The sequence below is a fragment of the Mesocricetus auratus genome, unplaced genomic scaffold (genome assembly GCF_017639785.1).
Source record: "Mesocricetus auratus isolate SY011 unplaced genomic scaffold, BCM_Maur_2.0 Super-Scaffold_100028, whole genome shotgun sequence".
NCBI lineage: Eukaryota > Metazoa > Chordata > Mammalia > Rodentia > Cricetidae > Mesocricetus > Mesocricetus auratus.
In genome coordinates, this window is record NW_024429209.1 from 23,195,254 (window position 1) to 23,207,336 (window position 12,083).

Sequence of the window (12,083 nt, forward strand, 5' to 3'; positions counted from 1 at the left end):
TCTGTTGTGTGTCCCTTGGAAGCTGATGTGTGATGGCTTCTATAAGCCACTTTTATTGAATCAGAAAGACTCATACATGTGCCCTTTTCTCAGAATTGGAAGGGCTTTAAGGTGTTAGAGAGACATCCAGGATGTTCACCCAGACCCAGTTACTGGGGAGCATCATGGTCATGATAGGTCACCTGTCTCCATGGTCAGACCATTGCAGAACTGGCGTCTGAGGACCTTGGTTCGATCTTGTATTCCCTCCGATCTAAAATGTGACACCTTCTCTGGGCAGCAATGGGAAATTCCGTCCCTCAAGGGACTTTGCACAAGCATCCGGGAGACCACACCTATGACCCAGTGCTGGCTGCCCATTCCTTCCGTAGCTGTGGGAGGTGGGTAAGATTGTTCCATCTGGGAACAGCTGTTTTCTAGAGTCCCTGTGCCTGCACGGCCATTTCCACCACTCTCCACAGTGCTGTGTGTGGCGCACACACTCTGTTAAGATTTCACTGGGAGCATGGCTTTGTGCGACACACACACCAGCTCCAGGGAACCTGCTATGCCAAGTCCAGAGGCCTGGATTGGGTCTGCCAGCTCTCTGCACCGCTGTCACAAGGACACTTAGAAAATATTGATCGACATCTCCTTGTAAACCAATTCCCACCCACTGCAAAACAACTCCTGCCCACTGCAAACCAGATCTCTCCCATTGCAAACAAAGATGATAAGGGCAGACCTGTACACCCCCTGGGACAGGTGTTCTCGTGTTTCTGATCCTAGACTCCGTCACTCAAACTACCCTGTGTGGCCTCACCTGAGTGTTGTGCATTCGCTGGCTTTAAAACCCAGGTTCCTGCTTGATTCCTCACAAAAGATGAGCAGGCTGGACAGCAGGGAACCACAGGGGAAAGGTCACCTTCTGCATTATATTCTAATTTGACACTTGATTATCTTCAAAATAAAGTATGATGAGCAGGGTGTGATGACACAGACCTTTAATCCCAGTGCTTGGGAGGCAGAAGCAAGCAGATCTCTGTGAGTTGGAGGCCACCCTGGTCCATGTGGCAAGATCCAGGCCAGCCAAGGCTACAGAGTTAGACCCTGTCTCAAAAAAAAATGATTACTTAAAACCTGCCCCAGATAAGTGTTGAATTATTCATCTGCCACTTGTGAATGGAGCCTGCAGGGAACTGACCCAGCTTCTTGCTAATACAGAGCAGCCCTGGGGACCTCTCTGAGAAGCCACAGTCAATTACACTCATGGTCCTACTCAGACAACTCTCCTTTCGAGCAGGGTAAGGGCTGGGCGGGACAGAGCCTGGGCTCAGGGACAGGGAGGTGGGGCCACTGCGGCCAGCGCTTTCTTCTCCAAATACAGGCTGCTGGCTAGCCAGAGCCTCTGCCTTCCATGGTAAATCCTCAGGCCTCCACTGTATGCATGCCTCCCTCTTACCCTTTTTAATTCACTCTAACCTCTTCCCTGAAGTGACAGCCTACATGTCCTCAGGCTTCAGCGTCTTGCCATGGTCCAGAGAGGGAGAGGGAAGGGAAGGTGGCTATACTTGAGGTGGATCCAGGAAGCCCACCAAGAGGGACCCAAGACCAGCTGATATGGAATGGCTGCCAAACCCCCAACCCAGCCCTCCCAGGATACACACACAAGCACAGACACACACACACACACACACACACACACACACACACGCATGCATGCACACAAGCATACATACACACAATAAGCAGAACATGCACATGCCGCCAGAGGGTCCTGCCATTGCCCAGCTCATGAGAGCTCAGGGTGACATTTGTCTTTAAAACGCTATGTCCAATGCAGAAGATGTGGCTTAGTCATTAAAACACTTTCCTTGCATTCATGAAGACCTGAGGTTAATCTCCAGGATTCAGATTTGAGAGAGAGAGAGAGAGAGAGAGAGAGAGAGAGAGAGAGAGAGAGAGAGAGAGAGAGAGAGAGAGAGAGAGAGAGAGAGAGAGAGAGAGAGAGAGAGGAGAGGAGAGGAGAGGAGAGGAGAGGAGAGGAGAGGAGAGGAGAGGAGAGGAGAGGAGAGGAGAGGAGAGGAGAGGAGAGGAGAGGAGAGGAGAGGAAAAGACTAGTGCGGTGGTGAAACACCTGCGATCCCAGCACTTCCGAGGCAGAAGCTAGAGAATCACGAGTTCAAGGCCAGCCTGTGCTACGTGAGATCCTCACTCAAGGAAAGAGAGAAGAGGGAGGGAGGAGTGGAGGAGAATGAAGGGAAACCAAACAGATTTGGGACTACCAGAGTCTGACTGGATAGCTGGTGCCTTGGAGACACATGGTCCTAGCCTCGCCTTGTTCCTACGCAATCCACCGCCTCACCAGCCCAAAGCCAGGAAGCAAGGGTACAGGACAACTGGGTCTTAGAACCTGGGACCCAGGAGCATGGAGAAGGTCTCAACTGCAGGAAGCTCCTCACAGACCTCCCTAAAGCAGAGAGGTGGGGCAGGGCTTAGCTATGAGACTCTAGGATGGTTGTTCCCAACCTTCCTAATGCTGCGACCCTTTAATACAGTTCCTCGTGTTGTGGTGACCCCAACCATAAAATTATTTCACTGCGATTTCATCACCGTGATTTTTGCCATAGTTATGAATCATAATCTGACAGGTAGGATATCTCATATGCGAGTCTCCACCCATAAGCTTGAACTGCTCTAGGGGAAAGCAGACCCAGGCTCCTAGGATTCCTCCCGTCAAACTTCTCCTCTTCCATCACCCACTCATCTTCCAGTTACCCCAAAGCCCAGCCACAAGGGACAAGGTGGGTCTTTCCTCTCGAAGCTGTATGTTTGATTGGCCAGACCGCCGCCACACTGGGTGCGAGCAAGGCTTCCCTTCGGCACCCGCTACTTTAAGAAAGCTGAGGCCAGCTGAGAAGGAGCAAGACAGTGAGGAAGAAACTGTTAGGCAGCATGTCCAGGGACACTCACGACACTGAGATGCAGAAACTGGGCAAGGAGCAGTCTGCAGAGGAGTCCAGGCACATGTCTATATGAACACACACCTGTCTGTGTGTGTGTGCCAGGTGTGTGTACACGTGCAGAGTGTCGCACAGGTGTGGATGTATTGCAGGTGTGTGTGTGTGTGTGTGCCAGGTGGGCATTCACATGCTGTGTGTCACACAGGTGTGGATGTATTGCAGGTGTGTGTTCCAGGTGGGCATTCACATGCAGAGTGTCGCACAGGTATGGATGTATTGCAGGTGTGTGTGTGTGTGTGTGTGTGTGTGTTCCAGGTGGGCATTCACGTGCAGAGTGTCACACAGGTGTGGACGTATTCTGCAATGCTTAGCAGCAATGATGAAGCTCACCTCCCCTTACCCATCACCAGTCATCCTCAGGCAGAAACAGGGAGAAGAGAATCCGCAGGTGTCCACGGTTGGAGAGAATGTGCCCGGGGGGGGAAGCAGAAGCATCATCCAGAACAGATTTCCACATTTACATTCAGAAAGGACCCGGATGTTCATCTGTCTGGGAGAACGTGCCTTTCCCACTAGGCTGGCCGCTAATTGCCTTCCTTCGACGGTTTTCTTCCAGAGCACTGGGTGCTTCTTCCAGGCAGAAGCCTGCGCAGGTCTGGCATTGACTTTCTCCAGATTTTGTTATTACATTTGTCTCACAGCTTTAAAACAGAAGCAAATATGTGTAATTTATTTAAACAACACTGGGGAAATTAATGCCGTGCAAGCACTTCCTAAACGAATGAAGATAAAGCCAGGTTTTTAAGCAGATCTGTGAGAGGCTCTTGGAGTTTCCAGTCTACAATTAGAGGCCTCGGTGGCCGCAGCTACTGTGGAAGAGACACCTCTGTGTGAGAGATGGCCTGGTGGGCTCTGCCACACCACACACTCAGAGCACTGAGGACAAACGTAATTCCCTCCCAGAGGCTGTCCTCCCCGGGAGATTCAGCTACTTGAGTCTCAGCAGATGTGCTCCGAATGAGGACAGGTCCTGTGGCCGCAGGGTTGTGGTTCCAGCTACTCCTGGGACAGAGGCATGAAGATCACAAGTCCAAAGCCTGACTGAAGTGTAGAGTGAGTTCCCCTCTTAAAATGAGGAAGAGGAGGAGGAGAAGGAGCAGGAGAAGGAGAAGGAGAAGGAGAAGGAGAGGAAGAGGAAGAAGAAGAAGAAGAAGAAGAAGAAGAAGAAGAAGAAGAAGAAGAAGAAGAAGAAGAAGAAGAAGAAGAAGAAGAAGAAGAAGAAGAAGAAGAAGACACAAATCATCATTCATGTGCGGGTCATGGAGTGGAGGTCTCCCACAAGGAGGGAGGGAGGGGTCTCTGGCGCGCTCAGGAGACTTTGGCAGCAGTCTCAGGAGAGGTCTCCACAGCTCGCTGGCCCTGAAGTAGGGCAGCCATCCCTTCCAGCAGCTAGCTTGTGGCAGCCTCGTCGTCCAGCACAGCTCCTGCAGAAGTGCCGAGTGTCCCTCCCACTCCAGGAACTTCCTGTCTCACACCCCTCCCCCTGTCTCCCCAAGGCCGACCCTGGCCACTGGTGGACCAGCTTCTTTTTCGGGAAGCCCACTCTCCCATTCATGACCACAGTGTTGGAGTCTCCTGAGCAGTGAGTCTGTCTTCCATAAGGTTGTGGGAGTGGTCCCGGTTAAAACCAGCTTCTGACCCACTGACTTGTCCTCTCCCTGCAGCTCGGCAGAATCCCCCCAGGCCTCCAGAAGCCCCAGCACCCGCGGCCTGGATCCTGAAACCGTGAAGCAGCAGACAATCATCCATCCTAATCTTGCCATGGTTGCAATTTTTAAAAGCAACCTGTGAGAGAAGGATGCCGTGAGACAGAGCTTAGGTGGAGGTTTTTTTTTTTAATTGAGGGGAAAGTGGGGAAGAGGGGAGACCAGCCTCTGGGGACAAGAACAGCAGAAAAAAAGAGAGGCAGAGAGAGAGACAGAGAGAGAGAGAGAGAGAGAGAGAGAGAGAGAGAGAGAGAGAGAGAGAGAGAGAGAGAGAGAGAGAGAGAGAGAGGCAGAGAAGCAAAGAGAAAGAGAGAGAAGGATGGGAGGTGGGCAGGGCCCTTTTAAAAGGGAACACAGTGAACATACACAGGTGTGTTGCTCTTAGTGGCTGCAGCTGAGGGCGTGTCCTGTCAGGACTCCAAGGGCAAGCCAGTACAGATGCCTGAATACTTACTAACAGCCATGAACACGTGTGTCTGAAAACCAACCATGTCCTTCACCCAAGGACTCAATAGACAGAAATATCCAGCCCACCCCAGATCTGGCCAGGCCTGGATCTGAGGAATGGATGTTTCTAACCAGCTCCTTAGTGTACAGTTGCAGGGGCAGGGCCAGCCTGAAATAGAAACCCTGTCCTCTCAGGCTCCCAGCGGGGTTAAAAGACAACCTGGGCGCCGGGAGACAAACCCCAGGTTCCCTCTTCCATGGGAATGTGCGCATCTCCTCTAGCCTGCTGCCCACCCCCATCGAACGCAGGCAAAGGGGTGCCACTCGGTAGCATTCAGGGCTCCAGAAGTGACAGCTGGCACTTGGGAGGCTGAGGCAGGAGCATGGCTGTAAGTTCAATGGAGTTTCCAAATCAGCCAGGACTACAACATGTAAAGGTGTCCATCCTCAGAGTGGATGCTCAGCCTGTCTGTCCATGGGGTCAGCATTGAGGCTTTCTGTCCACAAGGCTGACTCTATGGCTGTCTGGCTGTCCACGGGGAACGCTAGCCCATGGAGTAAATGCTCAGGGTGTCCATGACTTCACTCATGCCTGGAGCTCAGCAAAAGGGGACTCCACTATGCCAGTGAGTCATGACAGGAAGCGCTTAACCCACTCAGCGCCCAATCTGTTACACAAGGCCTCAGCCATCCCCCACCACTGACAAATGTCTCAATCCATGTTGGGGATGAAGGGATGTATCTATCACTTACATTTGCATTTTTGATTCGTAGAAGATGTCTACGTGTTTATGGGTGTTCGGCACCTATTGTGGTATGAACTACCTATGCATGTTCCTTTCTTGCCATGAAAGAAATTATTGGTTTACAGAAGCTCTTTACATGGGGGCTGGCAACCCTTTGTGATGCTCTTTTGAATCCTGTCACTTAGCACGAAGCTGTGGGTGCCATCCCGAGCACCGAGAGAATTTAAAGACAAAAGGAACCCCTTAGATACAGTCCATTGAGGACCCATGTCGACTCCCTTTGGTGGTTTCTACTTCTAATTCCGCAGCAAAAGACAAGACCTTTGCCCCTTCCCCAGTGTCCCCCACTTTTCCATATCCATAGGGGTGAACACAGACGCTCCTGACAGGTACCTAACCTGACATCTCTCACTCTCCCTCCTCAGAAAGGGAAGACAGTGACCCTGGACCCCTCTCAGCCCCCGAAGGACATGCTACTGCCGTGGCCCCAGCGTCAGAGTTCCAGCGGGCTGAGGAGGCAGAAGCGAGACTGGGTCATCCCACCCATCAACGTGCCCGAGAACTCCCGTGGGCCCTTCCCGCAACAGCTTGTCAGGGTGAGTGTGTCTTGGCTGTCCTGATGGCTGCTCTGGACAGTCCAGAACCAGGGCAGGTTCCGGGGTGTGGGAAGCGCTATTCCAGTTTTTAAAAAAATGTGGTAAAATGTGGAGCCAAGACCGCTCGGCAGGGACGCTCTTCCTCCGGGCCAACAGGCCTATCAGGTGGCAGCAAATACTCTTGGGGGATTATTTGCAGCTCCCTGTCCCGTCTGCGGAAGCTGGTGTGGTTCAGGTTGTGGCCTCTGGCCTCTGACACCTGTCTGTGATCCGACTGTGTTTTCCCCATGGGGCACTTACACAGCTGTGACGATGGTCATACTTGGAAATGCGGGGGCACGATCATGGGAAAGCCCTATGAAACCGATGGTTCTGGGGCATTGCAAGAGTCACAGGAGGCCGGAGTACACAGAAAGAGGCGTCAGTTCTCAGGCCTGCTGCTCTGTTGTTTGTTCCTTTCCGTGTAGACCAGAGTTGTGTTTTTAGTGTGCAGATATCATCAGAGCCTCCCCCGCCTCCCCCCACCCGCCGATCTCTTGGTCACTGCTGTCTGACCTTCGGGGCAGGGTTCCTGGTCTATCCAAGAGTGTCCAGGGGTTTATAGTAGAAATCCTGGCATTGGCGCATGCAGCACAAAGGCGGCTCGGAGCCTGGAGGGGGCTTGCCGAGGAGGGAAATGCTATCTCGGAACCTCAGCTCCTGGCTGTTGGCCGCCCCACCGTCCACGATGGCTCCTAAGATGGTGCTGACTGACTGACAGCAGCCCGCCCCCCCCCCCGCGGTGGTCCCCATTCTACGCACAAGCCTCAGCCCTCCCCAGATGGTGCATCCGACCGCCACCCTGTTGTCCTTCCCTGAAGGGTTTTCTGCGAGTCTTTCATGTTTAAAATGAATCAGTTCGTTCTGAGAAGAGTTTCATCCAGCCACGTCAGCAACAGTGCACAGCGTGTGTGTGTGTGTGTGTGTGTGTGTGTGTGTGTGTGTGTGTGTGTGTGTGTGACATGGAAGGTGGCTATGGGCATGATGGCTGGCGACTCAGAGAAAACAGCCCAAACACATCCACCCTGGGGCTTCTGTGTGAGCCTAGGCTGTGGAAACAGCGGTGTGTGTCTTAGAGATGCACCCAGGTACGGCGGCAGACCCCCCTGAGCATCATCAGGTGCAAAAGAACATACAAACGGGGGGGAAGGGGGTAGGGGGAGGGGCCTGGGCCACCGAGCCCAGACCTTCTCTTCCTTGGAGCCGGCTTGCTCTTCTGAGGCTCTCTGGGACTCGGGTGTGAGCCGAGCAGGCTCCAGGCAGCATATGACCAGGACGAGTGGCCGTGAGCCCATTGAGCCAAATTCTTGAAAATAAGTAGCAACTCCCAGGCAGTCATCTGCAGCCTCCGGGAAGGTCCTGCATTTGCGGCATTCTCCCGGGGAATGAGTGAGTGAGCGACAGAGGTGAGCTGAGGACCCGGGTCTGCTCACACCCAGAAGGTGTGTTCAGGAACAGGGAGAGTGGAAGGCTCAGGAACACTGCAGTATCCCCAAATCCCTGGCCTTTGTCCCTTCATTTATACAACCACATTGCATCGTGCCCTCATTTTCTGTTCCTGACTCTCACAGGGTGCAGACCGTGACTCTGGTCCACTGTTCACTGTATGACAGTGTTATCTGCAGGAAGCCCACGAGTTTCCTGTCTGTGTTCCGGGCAGTTCTCCAAAAGCCCACATCAGAGCACGAATGCAGCTTGAGGGGCGGGCAGCGGGGCTGGCACACTCAGAGCTTCAGCTGGGATTAGCTAGTTCCGTGCTCGTTAAGGCATTTCATTCTGATAAAATATGCTAAATGAAAACATGGGTGGAAGAAGAGGCAGAATGCTCTTCCCAAACCCCAGTTAATTGCAGGCGTCTTCCTTGGAAGGAATGGTGTCTTTTCGTAAGTGCCCACTCTGTCACGTAGTGGACAGATCACTTGTGTGGCCAGGAAAGCCTGGTGAGACAGTGGAGCTGGGAGCCAGAGCCACGCAGGTGTGCCATGGCGGAACGTGGGCTGAGCCACAGGGTCCGTGGCGGAGCGTGGGGGGCCATGGTGGAGTGTGACCCCCATCGACTGGGCTGCCGAGCCGTGCGGGCTTATAGCAAAGTGTGCGGTGATCTCACTGAGCTAGCCCACAGTCTCAGTTCAGGGTACATGACGAGTAGCAGTGGCCTTAGGGAGACATTACCCATATGTCCCGGCCACCTTTTATCCTCAGATGGAGGATGTGTAGTTTAGAACAGGGTGTACTGAGATGTGTGTGTGTGTGTGTGTGTGTGTGTGTGTGTGTCAGTCTGGCTCTGTTGAGTGGTAGTGAGCTCTTTAGGAGACAGAGGGCAGGGAGAGGTATTCAAGAGGTGGCCTTTGAGTAAGCAGTCTCCAACATCACACACTTTGCGCCACCAAGACCCAAAGTCACAGAGTCCACCAGTCATGACAGAAACCCCTGAAACCAGGAGCTGAAGTAAGCCTTGCATCTTCATGAGTTAGTTATTAGGCATTCGTTACAGCAATGGGGCTGCTGACTAGCACAGCCCCTGAGCCAGCCTGGAAAGTTCCCAGAGGAACCATGGACGGGGCATGGTCCATAGCCCAGAATCCCAGTGCTGGCCTGGACAGTATGGGGCATCCCTTTTCCCTTTTGGAGATTTGAGGGGTAGAATAGAGCATTCTCCCTTCCATGGCAATCCAGAAGCATCGGTTTTCTTCCTGTCCGATTGGGTTCCATGTCTCGGGCAGTGCTGACGGCGCCTAACGGGATGTCAGCACAGGCTTTGAAAGCGCCTGGCTGCTCTAATGTGCTCATGAAGTTTGACGGCCGGCAAGATCCAGGGGAGGATAAGACAGGACTTGTAGAAAGAGGTCTATTCCACAACGGAATCTAATAAAAATTCAGAATCTGTTAGCTGGAGAGGCTGTCCACTGCCGCAGCACGAATTGACTGGGGACAAGGAGGAGGAAAGCGGTGTTCTCGGGGACAAGCAGTTTAATTTTGGAAACCGATATTTGAGGAGACAAGAAGCCACGCAAAGCAGTCTGGGGGTGCCCCTGCTAGAAAGTGGGCCCCAGAAATAGCTGCAGAGGAGACTGGAGGAAGCTGCCACAAAAAATCACTCTGTGCAGGGACGGCGCCCAGCAGAAGGTGATGAAGGCAGTGTCTGCAGCAGACAGGTCACAGGCAACAGCGACGGAAGTTCGCAGAGGTCACCTGATCCAATGGTGACAGACACAGGTCGCTTAACCAGATGGAAGCTGAGCGTTTTCTTCTCCGTTTTCATGTGTATAATATACACGTGTGTGGGTGCATGTGCACATGTCCAATGTAAAGAATAAAAGGGAAGCAGGGGAACTGGAAAGACAGCTCGGTGGTGGGTGCCAGCTGCTCTTGCGGAGGCCCCAGAGTCTGTCCCCTCAATCATCTGGAGCTCCAGCCCCATGGGGTCCGACGCCCTCTTCCTGCCTCTGCAGGCTCCTGCATACACAGGATACACATAAACTCACCTGTGCAAGCAGAGATAGATGATGGATGGATGGATAGATAGATAGATAGATAGATAGATAGATAGATAGATAGATAGATAGACAGACAGACAGACAGACAGACAGACAGACAAATAGATAGATAATAGACAGATAGATAGATGATAGATAATATATCGACAGACAAATAGATAATAGACAGACAGATAGATAGATAATAGATGGACAAATAGATAATAGATAGATGATAGATAATATATAGACAGATAGACAGATAGATAATAGACAGACAGATAGATACATAATAGATAGACAGACAAATAGATAATAGGTAGGTAGGTAGATAGATAGATAGATAGATAGATAGATAGATAGATAGATGATAGATTGATTGGGTTTTTTTAGGCAGAAAAAGCATGGAAGGCATGGTAGGGGTGGGGAGAGAGAAAGAGACAGGAGGAGGGAGGGAGGAAGAAAGGGAGGGAGGCAGGGAGGGAACACCAGTACAAGCATGAGCAAGGCACACAGAGACTCCCCAGAATGGAAGGGGATCCAGAGATGGTGTCTGAGATTGTGTAGCAGAGACAAACTTTTATGAGTTTGGGGCTTGGGGTGAGTTCCCTTTTACACCCAGTACTGGCTGTTTAACTACTGCAGGGACTGGCAAATCTAGACAAAGAAAGGGAAACTGATTGGCTCTCACCACAGGAACTCCACCCTAGGAGGTTTGAAAGCCCCTTGAATAGTTCCCTCCATCAGGAAAAAGCCCACCAAGTCTTCCTCCTGAACAAGCAGGAGCAGGAAGTCAGCCATCTTGAGTATTGAGGAAGTCAGTCACCTTGAGTGTGAGGAAATCAGCCATCTTGAGTATGAGGAAGTCAGCCATCTTGAGTATGAGGAAGTCAGCCATCTTGAGTATGAGGAAGTCAGCCATCTTGAGTATGAGGAAGTCAGCCATCTTGAGTATGAGGAAGTCAGCCACCTTGAGTGTGAGGAAGTCAGCCATCTTGAGTGTGTCAGTCTACCTACAGCCTCTTCTTTCCATCTGTTCCGACTCCTCCTCCCTCAGTTCCCTTCCAATTTCACTTCCTCGGGAAAACTCATCTCCAAAGTCACTAAGGTTTTGGCACATTCAGCCCCAGCCATACGGGGTGTCAAGCGGCCTTTAGCAAATATCAAAGCCTGAGTGTCAACTCTTCACTTAGCCACCGAGTGGAAACCACCCTGCTGGCCACCCCCTGTGCCCTGAGATGCCCCACCTCTCAGGACCCAGCAGAGCTTAAGTCCCTAAAGGGATTGGACACCCTCAGACCCAGCACTGCTGACAGATGTCCCTGAGGACTTACAGGGTGACCAGGCGGCTATAGAATCCCAGGCCCGCCCCCTCTGTGGTCAGCCCACAGTCATGAGGTAGAGTGTCGAATAAGGATATAAAACGTGGTGGCGGTCACCCAGGGAGTTCTCTGGGTCCTGGTTAAATCATCCCTATCTCACTGACTATTGTGGCTTAAAATGATGTGTTTGTGTGTCACGTTGACCCGGGATGGACTTGTGCCAGACTTAAAAACACCCAGGGCCCTATGAGGTTGTCTGTGACGGCGTTTCCAGAGAGGTTCAGCGGAGGAGGGCAGAACCACCCACAGGCTGGGATACCGACCTGAATAAAAGGGAGAAAGAGACCGGACGCTGACACTCACCTTCTCTTGGTCCTTCGTCTGCTAAGAGGTGTGCAAGCAGCCATGTTCCCATCACCATGCCATGCCCTGCCTCTCACACCATGAGCCAAAATAAATCCTTCTCTACGTTGCTTCTGTCAGGCATCTGGTCACAGGGAGAAACGTAACTAACACACTAACACTCCTACAGAAGATAAGCTAAGAAAATTCACTTGAGAGTATCCCTTAGAAACAGAAAACATTGGAGACCTTTGAAGAGAGAAAGCAGCCCTGGGGAGGAGTGTGTTCACGTGGCCTCTCTAGTCCTGCATCAAAGGCTGGACACAGCCCTCCCCTTGCAGGAGTCTCTAGAGCAAACGGTTCTCAACCTATGGGTTGTGACCCCACAGGAGTCACATGTAGGATAT

At 52.1% G+C, this 12,083-nt stretch overlaps 1 protein-coding gene across 4 annotated transcripts in view; it reads left to right on the top strand.

The window, feature by feature from the left end:
- The window catches only part of Cdh4 (cadherin 4), a 498,494-nt gene that overhangs the window by 379,390 nt on the left and 107,021 nt on the right, over positions 1–12,083 (top strand). For all 4 annotated transcript variants that reach the window (XM_040732662.1, XM_005074507.4, XM_040732664.1 and 1 more), the window contains one exon: positions 6,327–6,497. In XM_040732662.1, coding sequence (XP_040588596.1) covers positions 6,327–6,497 — 171 coding nt within the window. The remainder of the gene's footprint in view (positions 1–6,326; positions 6,498–12,083) is intronic.